Source organism: Synchiropus splendidus, chromosome 7, assembly GCF_027744825.2.
Source record: "Synchiropus splendidus isolate RoL2022-P1 chromosome 7, RoL_Sspl_1.0, whole genome shotgun sequence".
Lineage (NCBI taxonomy): Eukaryota > Metazoa > Chordata > Actinopteri > Syngnathiformes > Callionymidae > Synchiropus > Synchiropus splendidus.
The window spans coordinates 12,152,828-12,179,407 of record NC_071340.1 but is presented as its reverse complement, the minus strand read 5'-3'; the positions used below and the strand labels follow the sequence as shown (position 1 = coordinate 12,179,407).

Here is a 26,580-nt window from a genome sequence, read left to right as displayed (position 1 = left end):
ACTTCATCTAACATCGCCAGTTGTCAGTTTCTCTCATCCCAAAAACGTGTCCCAGGGAGCGCGCACATAAGCCCTCAAATCTAATCTCTGACATGGATTTACGTGAAATGATTTACGGCAAACGGAAGCCATTGATTTGAGGATAGGAGGCTCCAACACAGACTGGCGACGTCGCCGCTGAGGGATGATGCAAGGGGAGATGGATGGACGAGAGCGAGGGAGGGAGGGCGGAGTTTCCCTCCAAGACCGAGCAAACTAAAATAAAAATCTGCCGCTTGCAGCCGGCGCATGTACCGTGGCAACCAGGGAGGGAGGGAGGGAGGGATGAGGAGGAGGAGGATGCTGCTTCTGTCTCTCATCTCACCTCATCTGTGAAGCTTGTGTTGCGTCAGCTGCGTGTTGTTTCTGCTGCTTTAATCTCCATTGCCCGTTTAATCGTCGTCGCCATGTCGGACTCGGAGGATATGACGGAGTTCGCCAGCATCGTGGAGCGGATCGAGCGGGGTGAGGTGAGTGAGATCCGGGTGATTTACGGTTCTGACAGCGGCGGTCTGTTCGTCAACACACGCCGATGACGGCACCGCGAGGCTCCGCTACGCGTAACAGATGGACGGATGATCACGGCGTGCTTATCTTTTTGTGTGATGACAGCCGCAGATTTGAAACTCCGGCAGCACAATGCGCTTTATTGTGTTACAGTCCTGCTGTTAGATAACGGCACATCTGAGATACATTACCTAAACACGTACCGTTATTATTATCATTAAAATCTGTTGAATCTGGTCTGATCTGTTATGTTCTTCAGATATTAACAATGATATAATGTATTTGGGGCGTTGTCATTCATTCATTCATACAGTATTAGAGTCATAACATTTCAAGAAATTCTCATGTTTGTGTTGCATGTTAAGGTAAAATATACGCAGACATATTGCCTCTAGTATTACAGTTACCACGTGTGAACAGTTCAAAAGCTTTTTCTATCTTTCTTCTTTATCTTCTTCTGTTATATTTGGCTACAAAGTTAGGCCGTTGGTTATGTCTCCAGGTCTCTCCCTAGTGAGGTGTTCAAGGGCACGCACTACTGGGAGGAGGCCCCGGGCCAGACCCAGGACATGATGGAGAGAGCTTGACCTAGAAACACTTTGGATTTCACCCTGTCGAGCTGGAGTAGTCTTCTAAGAAGACTTACTTACTAGGCTGCTGCAAATATGATGGATACGTTTAGGAAAATGCATGGGGTTACTAATGTACTTTTGCCTTTCCTTTGCCAACAACATACATTCTGGAATATGTTTGTCCAATTCTCAACAGTACATTCCTCATTTAACTCAGTTTATCTCAACCTCATGAGCAAAGTTAGTGTCTTCCTCTATTGAGACTGTATAACGTTCTACAACAAAATATATTTGAATTAAGGTAACTGATATTCATCAGTAAATAACACTTAGCAGTATGGAGCTAATTGAACTAACCGGATTGTCATTAAATAAAAGTGTTTCTCTCTGGTCTATATATATATATATATATATATATATATATATATATATATAAATCTTGTTTCAGTCCTTTCTATTGATGTCTTTTGTTCCCTTGTTTTGGATGAACATGGAGTAAAGAAAAAATCCTGTCCACACTTGAAAGAACCTTACAGAATCCACTTCAAAACATTTTGTCTTTGCTCCCCCTGAATTATTAATGACGGCGCTGTGGAGCCGCCAGAAACCAGAAGTCAAAGATAGATGGAGAACTTTAACATGTGAAAAAAAGACTATTCCACTTATTAGGTTTTTATTTTGGGGTTTTTCGTCATGAATGTGATAAATATAACATCATCTTAAATGTAATGCAGGATGCGATTTGATCGATCGAAACACAGGAAGGATTCCACTCTTCTTTGAGTTCATCTAACAAAGCATGAGGAATTAATAGCAGGATCCATGCTCTATTTAGTAAAAAGCATACAGAGTGGTCTATAAATAGGCTTCAGTTTTGTGGCTTCAAGGCTTCTCCTCTCGTCTCATACAGAAAAGTGAGAATAAAGAATTTAATTAGGGTCTTCTGTCAGAGCCTTGCTGCAGGCAGCACACTAACACACACATTCTTGTCAATATGTGGGGCACTTGGCAGCAGCTGTTTGGAAAGAGAGGGCAGTGGGTTATTGAGGTGTTCACATGCAAGCAGAAAGCCCCTGACACTTCAGTCATACATGACTGTGATATATTATGGTGTGAGGGTGAGATAGGGCTGGACTCTCTCAGCATGCCGCCGCTCATAAGAGCTGACTTCAGTAATATTTCAAAGTGTAATCAGGCCTGGCTAACAGGGAAACATCCAGCCAAATTACGCCGCCAAAAATAGAAATGAGGTCATATTTGCAGGGTCTCCGTCTGAAGGATGTCGTTTGAAATATGGAGTTGGCTTGTTGATCCATTTTATGATATCTGTCGGAGATCATTTAAATTGAATGTGAATATGATGACTTAAGTTCAGGGATGCACCGATTCTGGTTTCGGATATCGGTCTGATATCGGGCTCGAGTACTTGTGCTCGTACTCATACTGTGGCCACCAATAACACTTTATGGCAGTACGCAGCTTTTGAATGTTAGTCTATGAGAATTTTATAATTTTGTGTTTGTACTGCAGTGACAGTTTTGACCGTCACCTACGTACAAGAAAAACATACTTGAGGAATGTTGTTCCAATAATGATATATTTGGAAAAAAAAATCTAAAAATAACTTATGTGTAATGGTGTAAGTACTTGATATCAGTATACGCGAGTACTCAAATGCAAGTACTTGTACTCTACTCGATTTGGAAAAAAAACGTGTATGTATGTAAGTGTACGTCTACTTGCATCATAACAGGAATGCATGGAAAGATACATCCCATCGACTGCAATTTAAAACACGCTAAAACCTGACTCCTGTCCAGTGTTTGAAATGAAACAATTGCCTGTCTGCATTTTAGAGATATTTATCCACCAAATTGTTCCAAGTAACCACTTTGCTGTTCCCTATATGCAGCTAAAACAGCGCCTTAAGACTGTTCTGTCCACCACCTCCCTACTCTTATTCTGCTGCAAGCCTCCTAGTGCTCTAAATATATTGCAGATAATTGAAACATAAATTGGGAGGGACGGTGGAGGGAAGTGTTGCCCATCAATAACTGCACTTGGAATGGTGGTAGTGTGTGAATTGACTGCTCAGCCAAAGTGAGTGACTCAGCACCGTCCTGGAGTGACCTGGGGTGTGCGCCGTGACTTTGCAGTTTTGACAGCAGACTTGTTATAGAGACACTTCTGTAGAATGGAGTCACATCAATTGTGTGAATCACACAAAAGAGAGAGTATTGATTGAGCCATACACGGCTGTGGTCACCTGCCAGGGGACCTGAGGACTCTTATTGTAGCGGCTGCTGATCAGAAAGCCATTAATCCCTTCGCTAAAAGGACAGCGGTGTGATGAAGTGCAGGAGCTCCAACCTAAAGCGTGATCAATTGGAGAGAATTAACAATGGCTTTCATTGACGTACCACAGGGTCACAGTTCCAGTTGTAGACAATGATATTCATATTCAGGCATTGCAGAAATGTTTTTCAACTCACTCCAATTTCCTCCAGCAGTTTAAAATCATACACAGTTAGGTGGTTACTCTGAATTGTCCTAAATCAAGATAGCTCTTTATTGAAGACGTTGAGGGCGCTGTAGCGATCCGCTGCCTGCCCAGAGTGTCTGGGATTGCCTCCAGCCCAGCAGAGGTGCAGGAAAGGATTAAATGTTCTTATTAATATGCCTTGATGATTTCAGACTCATAACTAATAATAAAAAAATAAGACCCAAAAAACAACATACTAGCCTTAGTCGGACAACCTGTTGCTTTAACTTGGCATGGAGAGACACATTTTAATGGCGTACATCTTTGATCAACGCTTCTAAACAGCCACATTTCATTCACATCAACTGGATCTGATCTTTCAGAATCTGAATCACAATCAGAAAAACTTTATGAATCCCAAGGGAAATTGTGTTTGTAACATGCTGTGTACACAACATATCACAATAAATTAAAGACAAATAATATTATAAAGTGCAAAAAAGTGATACAATAGACAGTGTGCAACAAACGCAGTTCAAGAACAGAAAATGTGCCAAAAAACCCTTCATTGTATTTTTTCAGGGACGAATTGTACGTTTTTATTGCCACAGGACGAACTCCTGACCTCCTGTGGCACTCTGTCTTTGAGTTAGGTAGTCTCAGTCTGTTGGTACGTGTGCTACTGTATTGGACCAGGAGCTCGTGGTGGGGGTGGGTGATGTTGTCCAGGATGCTCCTTAGTTTCAGGAGCATCCTTCTCTCCATAACCGTCTCCAAGGAGTCCAGTTTCACCCCCACCACATCACCAGCTTTGCGGATGAGTCTGTTAAGTCTGTTAGTGTTTCATATTGACTTTCACTGTAGTAAAATAGCACTACAGTTCATTGTGTTCTGTTTCTTTTGCAAGCGTTCTCAAGGCCAAGAGGGCAAAATAGACCTTGCTCCTGTTTATAGGAGCAATTCACCAGTGCCTAGGGAAAAAATGTAATTTATATTGTATGCCTGAAACCGACAGTATAATAGTATGTAATAAGACCAGTAGAGCCAGACAAGAAAGTCTTGGAGAAAAACAACTTCTAATGATATTATTGCTTAGTGGTGGAGTACAAAGCTCTCAGTTGAGTTTTTAAAAATTGCAAAATTGACATTGGACTTATATTTTGGACTTTTTAATGCAACGCAGAGCAGTTGAAAAACAAGAACAAATTGTTTTGTTTTTTTTCTAAGACTGTTATAATCGATACGAAGCTAATGCGAAAATTGGCTAAAATAAAACGTTTGACTGAACTTAACAGCTGAAACGGATCATAATTCTCATAAAGTCCTATAAGCCTCCACAGGAGCGGCCCATCCTTGCCTTGTTGTTACTTGAGGTTCCTGAACGCATCACGCTCGTGCTGGGCCCCTCCCCCCCAGCTGCGCTCATCCTCTGCTGCGTCACTCTATTTAAATTCACTCGCCGGCGTGTCGGCATCTTCAGCTCGACTACGTGGTTGTGTTTTTAGCTCGCCTTCTGAATTAAACCTCCTCGGATTTAGTCTGAAAACCTCTGTTGCGTCTTAAAAAAACATCGTGGCGTCATGTCTACGGGGATGCGGCGGAGTAGCAGCAGCTCGGTAAGTTATAAAAGTGTTGAATCTTGTTCGGCTTTTGTTGAAAACAGCCTGTTGCCCCGTTGCGGTGCATGCAGAGAGACCCTGTTATATTTAGATCGGATCGACCTGTTGCTGCGAATAACGCTCGAATCGAGTCCTTTTTGACTCGACCGTTTGTCTTAACTTCCTTCCAACTTCTGGCGATTGTCCTCTTCTCACTTGCGGAGGTGTTTTCCCCCTGAATTGTTGTGTTTTCACAGCCTGGGATGCTTCCTCTCGCACCTGAAGGGAATTGGAATAGTGGCTGATAGTAGTCAAGCGTCTTCGGTGTCAAACGTGATCTGTTGGCCTGTTTTTAGTTTGTCTATATTTAGTTGGGCTTAATCCTCGCTTATGTAATCTACCATAGCCATGGTAAAGGCACCGAAGCTGGCTCGAACATCCCCCGTCACAGCGGTCACACTCTGATTTGCATCCATATAGTCGCCAGAATGATCTGCTCCATGTGACTGTCTGATACATCTGAACATTAAAGAGATATTGCTTTCATTGCTGCTAACAAGTACTGATGGCTTTGGCAGCCTTTTTGGGAAAAATAAAAATAACGGCACTGGTATTTTAATACAGATATGTTCTCTATATGTTCTCACAGGACTTTGTAAACAAGCCAAGTAGATACACAAAACTTAAAGCCTAGATGGCTACACACACACACACGGAAAAGAATAAGATAATAATGTCAAAATTGAAAAAAAAAAAAGTCTAATCTTAAAACATTAAAAAAAAAACATGTTTTAAGTAGTTTTAATGTCAGTTGTATCTTGACACAACTTTGATTATATATTGCAATGAGATGCAAATGCTCTCCAAATATTGATATTTGACAAGAGATCCGGTCATAAAACTCATGTTGGTGTTAATAAAGTGAAAGTAGACTCCTATTTGCATACTCACTTTTCAAATAGAATTATGTAACCTAAACACGAACCAATATCCATGTGTCTTGAGGTGTAGTGTTTGGTGCTTTTAAAACCAGTTTTAACAGAAAAAAAATCTATTGGTTCTTGAACTGAAATATTCAAGTGATTAAATCTGTAGGACAATATTGAGTATAATCCTTTATTTGTTTTGTACGGAAGAGGATTAGGGCCAGTGAAGAAAAAAAATTGGCAGAATTCTGACTTTAAAGTGACTTTAATCTCAGAATTCTGACTTTAAAGTGACTTTAATCTCAGAATTCTGACTTTAGAATTCTGACTTTAAAGTCAGAATTCTCACTTTAAAGTCAGAATTCTGAGAAAAAAAAGTCGCTTTAAAGTCAGAATTCTGCCAATTTTTTTTTTTTTCACTGGCCCTAATCCTCCTCCGTAGTTTTAATATGACTGTGTTAAGTTATGTTTTTATCTGTGCATTCACTGGTGTATATTTAATGCATAAATAAATTACACTTGAGATAGGTTCCATTAAATACAAATCTATTATTAGTGTTTTTCATGCAGTTTATCTTGTTCACTTTTGTATGTATTCTTGATGTAATGGCTTTTTTATGCCTTACATTTCTCTTTTTCTACACAGTAAATGTATGAATAGAGTACTTTAATACAGGTGAATTTGTAAAATGTATAATTGGTTAGAGCCACTTGAAATATATTGTATGATGTAAGGTTTGATTTTCATTCAAGCAACACTGTGGTCAGTTTTTTTTTTAAGAAGAAAGTAGCATTTTTAAAAAAACCTTTTTTGATGATACAGTTAAAAATTTAGACCCTGACAATACCTCCTCCTGTAGGTGTTGATAGAGCTAAAGAGCCTGATCTTTTCCCCCCTACAGGTTCCGATCAAAAACATTGAGAGGGAGCTGATCTGTCCGATATGTAAGGAGCTGTTCACGCACCCTCTGATCCTGCCATGCCAGCACAGCGTCTGCCACAAGTGTGTCAGGGAGCTGCTGATGCTGAACCATGAGGACTCTTTTGATGCCGGCTCTGAATGCTCCATGCCGGGCAGCCCCAGGTCCAGGGTCCCCTCTCCCTCGATGGAGAGGTTGGACAGGCTTGTACGATCAGGTGGGTCTCGGGGTAAGAAGAATATTGGACTATTTTCCTTTGGCTAAATGACGTGATGTAAAAACACCAAGTAATAGGATGTTTGAAAGGTTGGTTATCTGTTTTTGTGTGCTTGTGTTCAGAGAAATGCTTATTAGTGGCTGTCGAGGGGGATAAATAATTAGACACTTGCATGGTCGGAATTTCACAGCCTGCTGTAAAAAGCCCGTCGCTGCAGTTGACATTCACCTCTTGCTTCCTGGTTTACCCATTCAACAGGTCACCTCTCCTGCTGGTTAGTCTCTGTTGAAACAAACACAAGACACTCACCCTTTCTGTCATATTCCGCCTTGACTCAAAGAGATTTAGTGCACGAGAGGATTTCATCAACTGAAACTAATTGGAAGACATAAGAATATCAACATGGAAAAAATGGGCCAGGCATTGTTGTTGGTGGTCAGACACCCCGACCCCCTCCTTTTGTCCTAGATATACTAGAGCAATCCAAACAATATAACAACTTGAGCGCTTAACCATGATCTTGTCAGTCAGCACCTGTGCCTGTCGGCTTCTTGAGGCCTCATTAGAGAGGCGACTCAGGAGCCTGACAAGCTGTATTTTGTAGAGAAAAGGCACATTGACAAGCTCCAATTGTCGACAATGTCTGAAGCTGCCGCAGGGCATCAAACATCCCCTGCAATCATGGAAAATCTCAAGTGCTCTTTTGGGCTGTGTAAGAGAGAGAGAGAGAGCTCTTCCCAAAGGAACATGCTATGTAGTGACTTGGATGAGGAGACCTTTCAGGAGCATCCTTCTCTCCATAACCGTCTCCAAGGAGTCCAGTTTCACCACCACCACATCACCAGCTTTGCGGATGAGTCTGTTAAGTCTGTTAGTGTTTCATATTGACTTTCACTGTAGTAAAATAGCACTACAGTTCATTGCGTTCTGTTTCTTTTGCAAGCGTTCTCAAGGCCAAGAGGGCAAAATAGACCTTGCTCCTGTTTATAGGAGCAATTCACCAGAGCCTAGGAGACCTTTCAGCTCATCTCTAGTTTTGCAAACTTTTCTGGTCAGATGGGTCACATTGTTATTAATATCGACAGGGGGTGGGCCATGAAGTTTCCCCGGAGGTGACTTTATATGCTCTGACTGTCGTGAGGGGCCATCAAAAGAGAGTCTCAAATGTAACTTCTATTTTGTTTCTAAAATATTGTACTACAAAATGACAAGTGTAATTATGCCGTACCTAAAATATGTCATTTGAAATGTTTTTAAATTCAGTTATTGTTTAAATATGCCCGAAAATATGTTTTTTTTTCTCAATATATTTTATCTATTTATTTTGTCGGACAGACCATACAAAATAGCATTGACATTTAAAATAAAAACCTAAAACATAACTGAGTTATATTTAGAATTAGAATAATCTACAGTTTTTGATCTGAACTCCTGAAGGCCTCTTGAATACAGGCAAAGGTGATGTAGAACAATCATGAGCATCATGCTTGGACACAAGGCTGCTTCGTTTACTTTTTTTAATACGCACAGGCTAAATAAAACTGAATACGACTGAATCGAATTTGTCTCCATATTTGAACCAACATTACAGCAGTGTCACAGCAACAGGTGAGATAAATGGTCTACAACTCCCATAATGCACTGCCAAGGCCCTGGAACATTCAGAGCTCTTCCAGCAGATACATTTTGAGTTTAAATATTCTCAGTTAAACTGGTCAGAACTCCTAACACTGCAGATTATTGAACTCTTCAAGAGAAGTGGAGCTGTTCTGTATTCAGGAAGACGCTAAGTCACTGTGGTGCGCCGTACAAAGAGGCACAGAGGAACGCAAATGTCTGGAAGGCCAGGGAAAGTGCAAAACAACTTTCTCCTGCAATGAGGTGAACACTACCCTCTCTTACACCTAAATGAGTTTCTTCAGTACCAATGGGAGAAATCCAAATCCCACCTTAGTGTAAACAAACATTACTGCACACTGAAGGTTCTTTATATGCAAGAACAATGGCTCTCACTCACCTCGCTGCCGTTTCCTCAAAGTACTGTAAATGTGAAGTCTTCTTAGGTCATATACAACTCCTTGAGGATTATTCCATAATGTCCTCTGTGTTCGGTACGTTCATTACCTAATGCACATTCTTCAAGAACCGCATTCTTTGTTTGTTCTGAATATTCAGAAAAGCACGAGTTGATTACACTAACAGAACGACGGTACAGTTCTACAGACCAACCAGTTGTCATGGTGACTAGACCTGCTTGTAAGGAATGACTGAGGGATTAGTGGCAGCAGAGAAAGGAGGGACTCTGCTATATTCATAATGAAGCGTCCTGTTCAAGCGCGCTTTGGCGGACTCCGTGAAGCCAATAATAAAAATTACTTTTCGAAATGATTGAGTTTCTGGCCCGGTGATGCAAGTTTCATTCACTCTTGTCATGCAACTCTTCCAGTGAATTCTTATGCTCCGAGGACAGGTGGAGTCACTGGACGTCACAGTGCTGCCAAACATTTATACAGTTCTTGCCAATAACCTGGACTAAATTTCATTTGCGTGATGAGGAGTGCATTCTCTTTGGAGCTGGCACGCCCCGGCCCCCTGTTGCCAGGGATACTGGCCTACTTATTTGTCACTGTCGAGCTGCGCTTCACCTACCTGCTGCGCAGTAGGTTGCTCCTGAAATTCAAACAAGAAGTGCAAATTCAAACTAGGACAGAGCGTCTGTGGCTGTTGGACAGCAACCTCCACCTCCCTCTGGCAGCTCCTGAAGCTATAGTGGTGCCAAACTGACAAACTCTTTGGGATACGCCAGTGAGGCCAGAAGGGGAAATCTATTGTCTGGCCACCTCGCAAGTTTCATGCAAGATCGGTTGTAATGAAGCGTCTAAGATGGTTTTAAGAATTCTCAACTATTTTTCCCAATTGCATTGACATGAATTTCTCTTTAATCTGCTCTCATTCCAATTTTTTCGCTTGGATTATTCATCCGATCTTAGACATGTAGAGCAGCCAAATGCTGTGCCAACATGTCACTTCCCTTTCCTTATTGATTTAGCTGACTGTCAACAGACGTTGGATCAACACATTTTCAGATAGATCATTTTTTTCAAGGCACAAACCAACTGTGAATCCGTTGTTCAGCTTCTCAGCCTTCACTTGAGAACTAGCCTCATGTAAGAATATAGGGATTGGTGTTCTGTTTTGACATGTTTCACTTGTTGCATGTTTGTGATCAAAGCTGTATAGTGTGTAAATATGTGCACAGATCACCATTATTGTTCACGTGTCATGTACTCTGTATTTCACTGAACTGCATTTTGAAATTTCTTTTAAGTTGTTTATGTTTTACATGAACTTTCTGACACTATGGTTTGGCACAACACGTCACATTTGTTTTATCTTTTTGACTTGTTGGTCTCACCTCACTTCTTTGTTCATTGCTTACAGCCTCAATTCGAAGGTCGTGTGGAAGTCGAGGTAGACGCGGCCTCCGTTTTTTGCGTAGCTGTAGTGAGTACAGTGCTACTAGAACCCTTCAAAAACCCTGGTCTGGTTCTACTTTTCCTCCACATAGACCCCTGATGGCTTTTCAACACAACCATACAAACCCACTCCACCGAGTAGAAGTCAGGATTAGATCTAAATCACATAAGGAAAAACATTCGCAATGTCCACTGAGCTTAGAATGGTGACATGCGGAAGTGAACTGAACATGAAGGGGAAGCTGCAACGTGGAATGATGTTTGTGTCAAGCAAAGTAGATGTTGACCCTCGAGACAGAAGAACTGCCATGTACTGTAGTGACTGTTAATTGGGATTGCATTCTAATATGATGATATTACGATGGTCAGTCAAATTCAAAATGGCTAAATGCTGTTTAATGTACCTTGAAAAAGGCAAAACTGCAATCCGAGCATCTTCTCTTTATAGTAAATGTGTGCAACAGCGGATCTTGACTTGTCTTTTCTGTGAAAATATCACAGTCAGTTTGTTTGGGAACCTCTGTGTGCTCAGGCTTGTAGAGATTCCGAACTTCCTGAATGGTGTGATATCCGTTTGACTCCAGGGAACATTTAAGTTTCTGGACCATCAAGATGTTTGTGGCACTGAAAACACAGACTTGTCTCGGCCAGTTAGTCTGTCTGCTGTCAAATTTAAATGAGGTGGAAAAATGTTTTTTTGTCAGACGAGTTGGCAGATTTGACATGCTCAGTGCATGTTCCGAAGACAGCAGTATGTCGGCGCCAAAATGTTTTCGCTAATTATATTTCTGGAATGTCGCGCGCTTGATCTTCTTGCGGAATTGGAGGATTTCAAACTCGTCGTGCATGACCTTACTACAAATGTGGTAGGGTTGCAAATGCCTTGCACAGCAACATGGTTAGTGTCGTTCTCGGTTTATTTGGGGTATAATAAATATAGTGATACTAAAGCATAGTCCATATTTGTATTGCACATTTATTATATTCCAATGTTTAGGCTTCAGACTCGAATCCCTTCAGCCTTACGAGCGGATGATAGACTTAGACTTTCTTTATTGTCATTGCACAAAAACATATCACTATATTATGGCAACGAAATTTCGGTCTGAGGCCTCCCGTTTCCAAAAACAAAACTATATGTCCAAAAATAAATAAATATTAGACAAATACTAGTCCAGAAGATGTACAAATAAACAGTATTGCAGCTACTGTCTAACATTCAGCAACCTGACAGCAGTCACTGACTGAGCCTAAGTGACTTAGGCTCACGTACTCCCGTCACAATTGATACACTAGGCGACGCCCATAAGATGCCAGTCTGCATCATATGCATTTAATAATTAATAATTTCATCATCCGCATAAGTTCTTTTCCTCATGATGTCACCATGCACCGTCATCCTCACTATCATGCATTCCACTTACACAGGTAATGAAATTGTCCCCCACATTCCCACAGCATGAATGTGACCTCACGTGTCACACAGCTGCATTTCCCCGCTACTGCTCCTTTCTTGGCAAAGTGACGTTTGGATACTGTGTCCCTCTGTTTTGCCTACCTGAGGAGTGTTTGATTTAATTTACAGGTCCTCGGAAACGAAGCGGAAATACTGGCTTTCAAAATGACATAAATCCAGCACTCCTCACTTCTCCTGTTCCCCAAAAACGTGAAGCAACTTTTTATTTTGTTCATGACTTTGGCCTGTAGTGACTTAAGTTTGCTGGCTTTATGTGCGTGCTCATTGTGTTTCTCATGATCTCCACTGCTTGTGAATATCGCGTGAGTGCGTGCGTGTCAGTATGAAGTGTACAACTCTTGTGATGGCTTTGTTTACATGTACAGGAATAATCGGGGTAAGACGCCGACATGCTTGTTAGGAAAACATTGTGTGTTCTGTGAAGAGTCACTTAAGTATATTGAACAAACAACACCAGAGCCCTCGCTCTGAGCTGCTGATGCTGGTTACAGCAAAAATGAAACAGAAAAACTAGTCTGGACAAATAACGTGAGCAACGTTTATAAAAGTGGATATAACATTTATTGTCTTTTATTATTTCTGTTGCCGGTGTTGTGCTGGCGATTGTAAAATATTATTTCTCAATATATTGTCTGTCGTAAATAGATGGTGCACTATCAAACTGAGTGTTCACAGTAGTCCAAAATGGAAAAACTAAACTAACTGAAGTCAAGTCGAGTGTAATTCTAATCATTTATATTGTGCCTTTGCCATATTGCTGTCCTTGTAAATGAAGCCAGTGTGTTTCTGACTTGCTACAATGCTGCAAGCTCAGTGCCGTGAGTGGTGCTTAAAGTAACACTGTTGCTTTAAGAATAGATTGTTGTTTTAAGTGATGCAGTGATTTGGGCCAGTGAGACATATGGTATTTATTTATGTCTCCAGTGTCTTTTATGTATCGTTTCTATTGAGCAGATTAAAGTTTGATTTAAGTGACTTAGACATTTCACTGAGTCATTCCAAACAACAGGAAGCATTTTCTCATGTTGTTAGCCCAAATCGCTGCCATCACTGATGGATGCATTCACTCCCAGAGTTAATCCAGAATGACTGCACTGTAGAACATGAAGGATCCTGTTTCAGTGTTCTCCCCAGTGGTCTCTCCCCATTGACAGCTGCGATGAATAGTACTTTGCCTGTTTTCCGTCCTCGCAACACACATCCTTGTCTTGAAGGTCATTGTGGAAATTGATACCAAAGAGAAGAGAAATGTTGAAATGCTGTTTGTGACCTCTTTTCTTCATAAAAGCATTGTTGCTCGATGACGAGTCTGATTTAATGGTGCTTTTATGAACGCTGGCCCAGACGCCGTCAAACACAAACAGTCCACACATTTTTCCTCCCTCTTTGATTCTCATGGAAACTATGAACTCATGAACTATCAAGTAGAGACCTTTTTTGTATGCATGTAGGGCCCCTGACAATTCAGAATCTTGGCGACCCGAAGCTTTGGCCGATCGCACACAAGATCTTTTCTCACTGAAGTTTCTCCCGCCCCCAGGCTCCATCTCCTCACCGGGTTGGCGTAGAGGGTCGGTGACCCCCAGAATCACAACAATCCCATGTCCAGGCTGCCAGCATGACATTGACCTCGGGGAACGTGGCATCAGCATGCTTTTCCGTAACTTCACACTGGAGAGCATTGTGGAACGCTACCGACAAGCGGCTCGCGCCGCCGTGGCGATTATGTGCAACATCTGCAAACCGCCACAGCAGCAGGAGGCGACAAAGAGCTGCATGGACTGCAAGGCCAGCTACTGTAATGAGTGCTTCAAGCTTCATCACCCATGGGGCACCCCCAAAGCTCAGCACGAGTATGTTGGGCCCACCACAAACTTTCGGCCTAAGGTAGGGGTTGCGTCTTTACCTGCATGTTCTTAACCCACTGACCTTTGGTCATCTCTCTCTGTGGTGATTAGATGGTGCCTCAGTCAATTGAGGACAAAAGTTCTTGTCCAAGTCGTGAGATTGTTTATTTTCTCAGTGCGAAACCGAGCTTGTTAATCAGTTGGATTTCACATTATTTGCGTTCTTCTTCTTCGAGGCACATGACTCAGGATCATACGTTTTATTTTACGGATGATCAAAAGTGCCGGTTGATGAAATAAGAAATGGAACTAAATAACAGATCACTGATATTGTGATTTTGTAATGGGTGAGCATTACATTCAAACAAATAGCAGCGCTATGAGAATAAGAATTTCCCTGCATTACTTTGACGTGGCAGTGAAAGCACAAATGGTTTTTAACCAGAGTCTTAGAATATCAGAAACAAATGTTTATTGTCAAGGAATGTGCCAGGTTACAGAATGTCATTGTTTTTCTCTTCATCAGCTCTGTCATAGCTCGGAGGTCGAATGTGCTAGACTGACTTCTATTTTTCATTGCCTCATTTCCCAGTTTCACTTCACTATTTTTTTTCAACGTGATGTCAGTTGCTGTTGGTTTGTCTGAGTTGCTCTGACCTTTTTAGGAAATCTATTTGTGTCTTTGTATTGACCAGATTTGGTGCTTTGGAAAGAAAAATGTGTCAAGTAAATGCAAAAATAAAGTTGCAAATGAATGATTATTTATTGAACTTTGTTGCTCTTTTTATTCCACCAGGTGCTTATGTGTCCTGAGCATGAAATGGAGAAGGTCAACATGTACTGTGAAGTCTGCAGGCGGCCCGTGTGTCACCTCTGTAAACTGGGAGGCTCCCACGCCAACCATAAAGTCACCTCCATGAGCAGTGCCTACAAAATCCTCAAGGTATAGACCTACTCTTGCTTTTGTGTGTGAACTTTGTCACGGTTCAGTTGGTTTTACATAACAAAAAAGATACATTTATATGGAGTAATATGGAAATTCCATGTTTAATTTATCTTTTAGATAAGATGAGAAAGTTACAGATGATCTGGAATTTTGGTACTTGATGCTAATCTGAGGTACTTTTAATGTAGAATGTGTAATGTGTTTTAAGTGTATTCAAACTCTTTACAAAAATGTTTTTATTTGGTCACACCTTATATTGGAGCACTCGTATTACCATCAATAAACAACTTATTCATTTTTATTATCAGCTTATTATCCAGCAATAAATCATCAGCCTGACTACATTTTACCCAGGAATGGTCACCATAATAACTGATTATTAACAGTAAATAAGCAATTACTTTGGTATTTAATGTTACCTAAAAGATGCCCTTTTAGATGATGTTTCTTTTAAGAGATTGCCTGAAGCTTTTTGTACAGACATACAACATACAGTTGTATGTCTGTATACATATTCAATTAAATTCTCATATTTCACATTTACAACGCTGTGCCTCACCTTTTTAGCCAACTGGCTCCATGCAGAGTAGCTCATCTCTTAAAGCTCTTCCCTAACAGTTTCTTCATTGGCTGTGAAAGAAATTGTCTTATAGCTTCTTATACAGCATTTTGTTCAATCTCTGGCTATAGTTTTGAGACATGAAATTATTCCTTGCTTTTGTTTTTTTTTTAAACTTATGACTAAAACTCCTTTTTGTTATCTAATCTTGTTCCTGCACATCTTATTTACTTTCAGAGAATTATTTGCTGTTGGCTTTTGTCGCGTTATAGAAAGGCATTTGCCTAATGTGGTATTGATTCAGAGCCTGGTGTAAGAAATATTCTTTAAGTTCTTTGGTCTTGAAGGGATGTTGAGCAGTTGAATTTAATTGTCCAAGTTCAATACATAAGGCAGCAGAATAAAAATGTGGGAGGGACGTTCAATTCAAATCCAGTGGCATGCTGAGGTTCCTTGGCTGTTGTGGTAAGGTTCTCCTGTGTCTGTCATTGCAGGAGAAGCTGGCCAAGAGCATCCATTATCTCATCAGCAAAGAGGACCAGGTCAGGACTCAGATTACAGATCTTGAGCAGCTCATCAGTCAGACACAGGTAAACACATGGACTTAGCTTCAGTGATGAGATTGACAATGTGCTTAACCAGATATTAAACGCTGGCCCTGTCTCACCTAGGAAAATGGTGAGCTTGCGGAGCGTCAAGCAAATGAGCACTTTGATCGTCTCTTTGAGACGCTGCAAGAGAGGAGGTCTGAGATGCTGAGGTCTATCGAGCAGTCCCGAAACAGACGCCTTGAGCAACTCAAAGCACAGGTAACGCTGAATAGTGATATGGCTGAGTGGAGCGCTCCTGTCTTAAGACGTGTGTGACGTGATTACAGGTGGATGAGTACCAGGGGATGCTGGAGAACAGTGGCCTGGTGGGCTACGCACAGGAAGTTCTGAAAGAGACAGACCAGTCTTGTTTCGTGCAGACGGCCAAACAGCTGCACACCAGGTACTGGAGCGTTGGTTTGGTTCAAACTGTTGTTTTTCTTTAAATGTGTTTTTTGAGTTTTTTTTGCCAATATTATTGGACACTTTTATATATTTTCCACTATAGACCCAAAGATCTGAGTAGATTGGTTAGACGGAGCAGGTACACAGTTTGACAGGTCTCAATATGAGAGCGCTGGTTTTTCTTGTCATGTTGATCTTGCCTTCCCCTGCATGTGAACTCCAGGTCATGACTGATGGAACCAGGTTCCACACGGAAATTGTTTTGCTCTATATTAGATATGGGGTAAGAAGCTTAGTGACCACAGAATCGGAGAGACGGTGGAGGTGGTTTGGTCATCTGGTGAGGATGTCGCCTCGTGGTCTTTTTAAAAGCTTCTCCAATGTGGTGCAGGCTTGTTCCAGACTTGGGACAAGACTTGGAGAACATCACATTCTCTTAAAATGACTGTTGCTTTGAGACAATATTCATTTCTAGTTGATTGTATTGTCAGCTTGTCCTGCTCAAGCTTGTTAATTGATCTTCATTAGCAGTTTTGGATTATCTTGAAGCCTTCTCAGTCGAGAGTATGATATCAGCTCTGAATTACATGTGAGGCTTAATCCTCTTATTTTATGAAAGACGATTTATGTTAACACCAACAGGTTCTTTGTTCATTAAAACATGTTTACAAAATCCCAGGTCTCTCAAGAACTATGCCTCATTTTTTTTACTCCTTTTAGAATTGTTTTTCTTTCTTTGACCATTTATCCATGTAAGTTGATTTATTAAATCTGTTTATTCAGTAATTTTTAATTTATTATTTGTCTGTTTTCAGAATCCAGAAAGCTACCGAGTCACTCAGGACCTTCCACCCATCAGCAGACCCATGTTTCGATGAGTTTGTCCTGGATACATCAAAGGAGGAAACACTGCTCAAAGAAATGTGCTTTGGTGGAGGTGACTGTCTTGATAAAGTTTCACCTTTGTTTACAGCTACATGATGAGCTCATCTGCTTGGACTAATCTGGATTGTCAAAATAATCTGTCATAATCTGTTGGTCACATGCTGGGACCTGTGAACTCTGTTGCAGTAAGGGGTCAAAGGTGCAGTTTATGTTGACAAAGTCTTTCCAAAGATGTTTGAGCAGTGACCTGTGAGCTTGTGTGGTCTGTTGCCATCATGTGAATGAAAGTATTCAAATCACACTTTTCACACGGAAATGATTGCCAGGATAAAGGTAAGAGGCAAAGCCAAAGTGAAACACACACAGGTACACACCCACATAATATTCCTTGTCTTGTTGTTTAGACACCAAAATATGACACACCTTTTTAATAATGAGGTCTGCCTTGGGTGTTCCGCATAACAGAAATATTTTGTCGCAAACCCGCGACTAGTCTTAATATTGTAGCTCTGAATGTGTTTTAATTGAAAAATACATCACTGATTATGTCCTGAGAAGGCAGCAAAACAAGTATTTACACCAACTGAGCCTCCAACTGAATCACATTCTTTTGCTTATTACACAACTTTTGTATTGTTGGTGCTCTGACTTGCAAATGAGGCATTGATTCATAGTTTTCTGCTCGACTTTGACCCCAGACAATAGTTGTGTTGTGACTGAGCGTCAGATGTTTGTTGTTTGGGTTCTTCTTACCTTCTGAACATGCTGTGGCATCTCTCATGTTTCTTTAAAAAAATGTTTTAAGAGGTTACGCCTTGCAAATGTTGCAAAACAGCTGAGCAGGTTTTTGGCACAAAGCCTATGCCCCCGAAGTCGATGCAAGAGAACAGCTGACCTCTGTTTTGCTGGCTGTCGACAAGCAAAGCTAATGGGACTGGCCTTCGAACGGCAGTTGCTTATTTGGCTGGCTCCTCTGTTTTCATTTAATTGAAATGATTTCTGGAGCTACGTTTGGCCTGACACATCTCAAATTTCGGATCTTGCTTGAAAAATTTGGATGGATATTTTGCAGGAATAATACTGATGCGAATGTTATCACAGTTGATCTTCTTTTTAGCATTATTCGGCTGAGCCATGAAAGGAAATTTCAATCATCGCTCTGTTCTGACGTTTTGGTAGCGAGCTGAAATCAGAAAGTGAAGTGAAACTGGCCTGAAGTCAAACCACACCCGTGAGTGTGACTTGGATCTGCTCTCTTCAGTCTGGCAGTGGCCTGCTCCGACTGTGATCAATGGTGTTTTTCTCTCCAGACTCCCCAAAGCAACCTGCTGTGTGAGATGGCTGACTGCCCAATTTCAGTCCCTGACTGTTGGTCCATCTGCTTTGCATGAATGAAAACAATGCGTGTTGTTTGTTGGTGAAGCTGCTAGTCAGGCGTCACAGAAGTCTGATGTATTTTCTTTATAACCAATCCTGTGAGTTATTCGGAAGAGAAATGCCACTCAATAAATTAACCTACTCCTGATTTAATTCCCAATGTGAGCCGGGAGTAAGATTTATGATGCAGTGTTCAAGATTATCCCTGAGTTTTCCCTCAGAATTTACTAACTCAGACTTATTTTCATTTAACTAACCACCGTTTTTGTCTTTGCTAGTCCTTTGACCCCAAACTAACCCAATGAATTATAGACATAAATAAACTTATGTTGCAGCAAAGATGCTTTTTTCCATTATTTTATTGTGTTTACAAAACTATTATAAATCCATCTAAGGTCTTGGAATTATATTGCAATGCAAAACCGTGTTTCTTCATGATCCACATCTTTGCAAAGTCCAGCATGGATGGAAAAAGAAAAAGGAAGGACAGATGACTGGAGGGGGGGCTGGAGGTGGTGGGAGCTTTTACAAAGTGCATTTCCTGTCAGATATTCCACTGCGGATGCGAAAACCTCTTAAGAGGCTGCATTATGCCAGACAGCCCTGAGTGGACACTTCTTTCCCCGCAAGTCTAATCCAGGCTGCGCTTCATTTGCCTAAATCCAAGTCATTCAGGGAAAGTTGTGTTCACTGCAGCACATGAGGACTGAGAGGGATTTTGCTGGATTACAACCGGCACTGGTTTAAAAATAACGTAATTGAATTTGGTTGCCATCGAAGTTTCTTCTGTGTACAAACTAAGCAATCTGAAGTTCTCACACTTGTGTTGTTTTTCCTTTTTAAAATCCTTTTTCCAGTTCCAGACCCTCCGATAATTGACCTGTCACAAAGCAAGGTTTATAATGAGGCCACGATCTGTTGGAAGCTTTCCGACGACCACCTCCCCACAGACCACCACACTCTGGAGTACCGTAGGTGTGTACAGCGCATCAATAGCTGTAGAGTTTCTCAAGTGCTCTCAGGTCCTGACCAGGATTGATTTGTTTCCCCTCAGAATCGGTGGTCCCAGTCAGTCGCCCTTTCAAGAGGACAGTGAGGACAGTGGGGATTGGAGGACAACAGACCAGGTGTTTGGGTCCAGTGCGGTGGTACGCGACCTGGATCCTGACAGCTTGTACTCGTTCAGAGTACGCAGCTGCAGAAACTCCATGTACAGCCCATACAGTCCTGAAGTCTCTTTTCACACCCCACCTGCACCTGGTGAGCTTTGTTTGACTCCTGTTTCTCTTTTCAGCATCCCTCATCCCCTGTTTTAAACTCCCCAAATTCTTAACTAACGGCTGCCGTGCATATAGTTCTCTGCAGGTTTCTGCTCACCAAAGTGTGTTTTGCTACTCTGTGTCTGCTGTGTATTAACTTTATAGAAGATGTTTTACACAATGAGTTATGCATTAGAAATTGTGTCAGTGTGCTTGCTTGAGCCATTAATGACAAGATATTCTGTGATAAGTTATCTAGACAAATGTGTTCAAGGTTGGCTCTCTTTAAAGTGGTGCTTGATCATAATGAAATTGAGAAAGACATTTTGTCGATCGTGCATCAGTCCTTTAAAGGCAGTTTGCATCTGAATGAATGATTTGGTCCGATTTATTTATTTATTTTTATTAAAGTGTTTGCACATGAAAATGATAAATTCATTCTGATGTCAAATGTATCTTGAAATATTTTCGGCTTGACTGAGTGGTAATCTTACGACGGCATACATTGCAGCAGATGAGTGCCATTATTGCAGCTGCAGCGAAGTCTATCAATCAATTTATCCGTCAATATAATCTACAGGCTTTAACTGTGAGCCATTGAAAGACGTGTCATATAGGCGTCTGTTGGACAAAGCCACCTCTAAGCTTCTCTATCCTCTTTACAGTGTCTGGTTAGTTCCTCTCTGTGCTGCCTTTTCAGATGATAACCAGGTTATTAGTTTTTATTTGACGCCATAGTAGCACTTTTCAATCTTTAGTAGCTGTTTCATGGAGTTCAGATATTGTTTTTCTACTTCACAGCTCAGTAGGTGCATCATTTTTGGCTGACATGACATGTTTGCATTGGATCTGGCCGGTGGGACTTTTTCCCCTTCCTTTGTCAGTCGTGTTGTGATTGCAGCTATAACATTCCTGTGCTATGCGATTCATGGAAGCGCAAGTGGATGTATCCACTGACGCAGTAATGAGGTAGAATTTCAGGCCTGAGTGGAGCCCAGAGGACACAGGCACGTGCACACATATGTACATGCACATGTTGTTTTCTATGGAACAGCGGACGCTGACAACAGTGCCACCTATTGAAATGATTGACCAGTTGGCATCTTGTATTACTTGATCACTGGTTAGGATGGTTTGTCAGGATCAAAAGCGTTTCTTCCTGTCACAGAAATTTGATGCATACTATTTCTACTTCTTTTTGGTTGATTTAAGGAAACAAAAAAAAAAATGTGTGACACATACTTGAGCTGTGACATTCTGAGGAAGTTCGTGTCATTGGGTGCTTGAATGTAACTGTTGCAACACAGCTTGTAAAGACTCTTCAGATTGACAAACAGACTAAATATGCAACCAAATATGATTATTTCCTGTGTGTAATCTCAAAAGTCTGTTCATTTACTTTTGTTTGCCGCTTCTGCTTCTCACTCTGACACGGTCTGTGATCAGAGAGTTTGCTCGTTCTACATGCCCTCTCGAGGTATTAGCACAATCTCATGCCCTAGTTGTGAGGATTTCCCCAGACGTGTGTGAATTAACTGGTCTTCCCCGGTGCAGAGCTCTGCCGGTTGAGCCAACTCCTATAATGATGGAAACCTCTAAGTTCTTCAGATTATGGTAATCGTATCGTCGGCCCATAAACTATTTATAGAGCTCATTTAATTGACTGCGTCTGAGGAATAAAAGGATTCTGCTTCATCTATCACTGGTGTTGATGTCGAGCAAGTCTCTGTGGATTAGTGGAGGCAGTGTAATAGCGCCCCCGTGTGTCCAAACATGTTTTCCCTACCCCAGTCAATTTCAAATGATTTATTTATGCTGCTCTGGTTTATCGCCGGAGCTTTGATCAAATATTTGTGTCCTCTGTCTTTTGCAGCGTTTGATTTTCTGTTCAGTGACAAGTGTGGATTCAGCACGGAGCGGCTGATTCTAAACAAGCGGCGAGACACGGTGGAGAGTGTGGCTGGCATGGCCTTCCTCCTCGCGGCGGAGCGCGTGCAGACGGGTAGCTACGTCGGACTCGACTACATCATCGGAGACACGGGCATCTCTCAGGGAAGGTAGGCAGCTCAGAAACGGTGGTTTGTGTCATCGTGCTTGAGTAAAATTGGTTTCACGTTTTCACTTTGACTCAACCAACAATGGAAACGTATCATCATCAATGTTTACTTTACATATTTTAACAATACGTAATATGGTAATATAATAAATAATTTATTTCACTTGTCTATTCAGGTCCTGCATGAAGCTGCCAGTCAGTTGTGTTATAATCCAGATAATTGAATTTAAACCCAACACACATTGTTTGTTTGCACCCATGCCGATAATAGTGAAGTGACTAGATTACCACAATAAAATATTATGAACTGAGTAGTGGAACAAAAGAAATGAGAATTTGTTCCCTTAAAGCCATCAAGTTCCTTTTTTTTTTATTACTCTTATTGTTGTTTTGCAACCAGCTCATGTGTGATACATTTCCAGAACCAATCCGTCATTCCTTCTCACCACACCACACCACAGCACTCAATCTTTGCAGGAGAACCCTGATAAATATTGCGTTTTAACTGTCCTTCAGTGAGTGATGCACAACATTTTAGTACACTGTTGAATTGATTGATTTGATGGAGCATAAAGGCAACACTATTCATATGAATACAAACACATGATGTGCAACAAGGATTTCTAGAACCAGATAGCAGCAGAAAGGTATCCTGATCATGGCTTCTTTTTATAGTTATTGGTCGTAGGTGTAGCAGACTAAACCGAAATGGCTCAGCTGAAGCTGAATCTAACCCAAAAGCCTTTTTGTTTGTTTATTTTCAGGCACTACTGGGCATTCAACGTGGAGCCACATTCCTACATGGTGAAAGTGGGCGTGGCCTCCGACTCCAAGTTGATAGAATGGTTCCACAGTCCCAGAGATACCAGCAGCCCAAGGTGAACACACACCTCTTTACGAGAACACAAGGGCTACTTTTGCACTTCTGTCCCTTAATCTAGGAAGCGTGTGGCTGTCGTGATAATCTATGCACTAGCTTCACTTTTAACCTCTCAGTTCCTCTAACGTGAGCACTGGTGGAGAGCTGCTGCTCCTCTAATCCTGTGATGTAAGAGAGCCAGCATTAACCTTAAAGAGCTTACTCATGACAGGTCACACTCTCTGACAGACCTGCCTCTCTCACCGCGCTCATGAGCAAGTGCGTGTTCTAGTCATGTGGACTCCAGTTGCAGACTGCAGTTCAGAGGTCATGAAGTTGAGTGTGGGCAAGTAGGATGGAGTGAAACTAAGTTGGTTTCTCCATAGAAGAGAAACTGAGTCGGTCAAAAGTTGTCAGTCTCGCTTTTTATTTCTTTATTTTTTGTCAAAGTTTAATTGGGACAAATGGAAGACATTATTACAAGCACGTCTCAGCGGAGAAATTACAAGTGGGTTCTTAGCAGTCATTAGCCGTTTCAAGATGAAAGCAAGCTGTGAATTATTATCAGACATCAGCAATAGAGAAGTGGACAAACCTGGACGTCTGTCGAACGTGCTGCTCACAGGATCATCGGCAAAGCTGTCTAGACTGTTAATTAAGGGGTTGTGAGAAGCGCCGTCTTTATGCTGAAGTATATTTGTGCTGCTGATTTCTGGCTACATGACGCTGCGCTGATTCCAATCACTTTGATGAATGTTAATTGAGGAGCGAAGGGGTCGCCAAACACTGAACGCTTCCTGTCTGCCTCCTCACCAGGTACGACCATGACAGCGGGCATGACAGCGGCAGTGAAGACGCCTGCTATGAGCTGTCGCAGCCATTCACTCTGCTCACTGTTGGCATGGGCAAACTCTTCATCCCCAAAGCTTCATCTTCATCTTCCGTGTCCTCTGCGAGCGCATCATCAGGAGACCCTGGAGGCAGGGTGCTTCCCATGCCCCACCGCTTGGGTGTTTGCCTGGATTACGACACCTGCAGGGTGTATTTCTTCGACGCCGACACCATGCGTTGCCTTTATGAGAGGCAGGTGGACTGTTCTGGAACCATGTACCCGGCTTTTGGCCTTATGGGTAGCGGCAAGATCACGTTGGAAGAATTTGTCATGGCCAAGAGGCTGGCCTTCTGAGGAGAGATCTTGGTGCCCGACATGCTTCTATTCGTTCCACAGCTTCGTCTCAGAATAAGGTTTTAATGAGGGTAATGGAGTAGAGTCCATCTGAGGGGTCTGGATATTTGGTCCCTGCAGTGAAAATGGGCTCTCTCTCCATTGAGAAATATGTCGACAGCTGGCATGCTCCTTCTGATCAACAAGCAAGATGATGGTATAGATGTGAACGCTCGCCTCGATATACCAAAGTCTCCGCAGAACCGCTGTCGCCAGCTGAGCTAAACTGACTGAAATGTTGGTCACATCCGCTTTCAATCTTCAATTTTAAGAGCTCAGACTTTGCATTTTTACTGGTATTTCCGAAGGAAATGGTTGGTGATCTTTATCATTCTACTGTCACTCTTCCCTGTGTTTGTAGCGGTTTAAGGTTTAGATGTAATCTGTGAGGACCTGAGAGCCTTGTAGCTACTTTTGCAGCTAGTGCCTCTGTGCCTTTTTGTCATGACTTGGAACACTTACGTAGAGCAGATTTTTGTTAATGATTGCACAGTAGTAATGTAACAGCATAAACACTGTCTTTTACTCACACTTCATGTCACTAGCATTTTAGGATGATATATGTTTTCAATTTGTCGCTGTAACTCCACGAGCCGCCCCTTCACGTTTTGTTCCTCTTATTTGTGCACTGTAATGACAGTCTCACACTCGCAACACTAATTGTTTATCCTTCATATCAATACATGCTTTTTCACAGAGCACCTCATGCTACTAATGTGCACTAAGATGTATGTCGACAGTTTGGTTTAAGACACTTCCCTGTGTAGGAAATCAAAGGAAGTAATGATGGGTGTAGGAGCAGCTGCTCCTGCATCAAAGCTGGTCCTGGTGCTTGACTTTTTTAGCCTGCTGTCTACCTTAACAACACTTGAGATATTCAGGTTTACACTTCAAGTGCTATCACCATCGTCACTGTTACTTTTGCACTGCTAACAGATCACTGGTGCTGATAAGGCTAATGAAAATGCACGAGGAAGATGTTTGATTTGAGGAACTTCACACAGACTTATGTGCCTACGCATTTCTCTCCACGCTCACCTCCTATTTCTTGAGGTTTTCGGTCACCTGTGTGTGTGTTTTCTCAGGTTTCTGGTCCCACTCAGGGTCAGATACTAACTACCTCTTCCTGTCGGACCTGGGGAAACCTGAACTACTGTACCTTTCCTCAGTTTTACCGGTTTTCTTTACAGCTGAAGATCATTACCATACATCTGCCTTGTTTTAAATGTCTGGCAATAAGCTGATTTCATTTTAAATTCAATCCATGTGCACGTTGATTTGGGGTGTTGAATTCCCTGTGAGCAAATTTGTTTAGCTATAGGGCACTTGGAATAAAGATGACTCCTGTTGGATATTGTTGTAAAGAGATTTGGGGCCCTACTATTAGCTGCCTCAGTTCCATGGCATTGTACCAATATTTTGTATTCATCATTAACTCTTCAATATTACATTTTATGCTGCAGAAGGAACTCAAACCTATTCCAAAAACAAGTGTTGTCAAATGTGCATTTAAATTTCACAAGGCTGGCTTGTGAATGAACCTCACCACAGAATGTATCCCTGTCAACACACCTATCTGATGGCTGTGTATTGGTTCCCAGCTGACTTACTTCCCTCTTATTTGCTGTATTGACACACTATTCTGAATCTTGATAGAATTATAATCTGCTTTTCTCTCAAGTCTTTTGAACCAAATAATACCAAGGCTGGCTCTAATCATACTCTAGCTAGCACTTTATAACTGCAGCATGTCGGGAACAGTTTGGCTCTGCTGCTGTGCATAATACCTGTGTGCAATATTGTTGAATTAGTCAGTAGATCGGAGCAAGTTGGAACTGACATTTGTGGTCTCAACTGTTAAAAAAGGACTTCTGCATTTCCTCTCAGAACGATGTTTCAAGTGACACTGTATTTGCCCATTGTTGTGTGTCCTCCAGAGGTTGTGGGTGTGAAGTGATCAGTTTGTATATGTGAAAGATGTGAATATGTTTCCTGGAAAGAGTTTTAATTTCATGTGCTGAGTTTTTGTTTAATAAAACTAGTGTGCTTTTAAAGTTGCGTTGTGTCCTTCATTTTTTTCTTCATTTCTGTGTGTACATGTTTTTTTTCTTCATTATTATTATTGTATTTTTATTTATCAATTCAGCATTAGTTTCACCTTAGACCTTTCAGTTGTTGCCATGGCCAGTCACACTGACACTGACCACAGCATGGTTTCAGTTTTGTGTGCAAAATATGTCATCTCACCAAAATCTATCCAAGTCTTTCACTCCGGATTTAAAAAAAAATAGACATTGAAAACGCGAGCGCATATTGGTTGTCAGCGACGCACCTGCAGGGAGGGGGAGCAAAAGCGAC

The 26,580-nt window shown here is 41.6% G+C and overlaps 1 protein-coding gene across 9 annotated transcripts; it reads left to right on the top strand.

Annotated features, from left to right (window-relative positions):
• The first annotated feature begins 334 nt into the window (after positions 1-334).
• trim36 (tripartite motif containing 36) lies at positions 335-26,276 on the top strand. Of its 9 annotated transcripts, XM_053870445.1 has the most exons (15): positions 335-509; positions 7,027-7,261; positions 10,703-10,774; positions 12,323-12,403; positions 13,755-14,101; positions 14,858-15,004; positions 16,061-16,156; positions 16,238-16,375; positions 16,444-16,559; positions 17,377-17,498; positions 19,681-19,798; positions 19,878-20,083; positions 21,956-22,139; positions 22,903-23,016; positions 23,814-26,276. In XM_053870445.1, exons 1-15 carry the CDS (start codon positions 447-449, stop codon positions 24,181-24,183), a joined length of 2,409 nt encoding a protein of 802 aa, XP_053726420.1. In that variant the 5' UTR covers positions 335-446; the 3' UTR covers positions 24,184-26,276. The 9 variants fall into 9 exon arrangements, with proteins under 9 accessions (XP_053726420.1, XP_053726416.1, XP_053726411.1 ...); XM_053870441.1 differs by lacking the exon at positions 12,323-12,403 and having other exon boundaries at positions 10,703-10,732; XM_053870436.1 differs by lacking the exon at positions 12,323-12,403 and having other exon boundaries at positions 10,703-10,765.
• The last annotated feature ends 304 nt before the right edge of the window (positions 26,277-26,580 follow it).

Bases quoted from the DNA above. Each gene is read 5' to 3' on its own strand.
- trim36 (XM_053870445.1), top strand. From the start codon at position 447: ATGTCGGACTCGGAGGATATGACGGAGTTCGCCAGCATCGTGGAGCGG. The intron at 510-7,026 runs GTGAGTGAGATC...TCCCCCCTACAG, and splicing joins AGCGGATCGAGCGGGGTGAG to GTTCCGATCAAAAACATTGA. The intron at 22,140-22,902 runs GTAGGCAGCTCA...GTTTATTTTCAG, and splicing joins ACGGGCATCTCTCAGGGAAG to GCACTACTGGGCATTCAACG.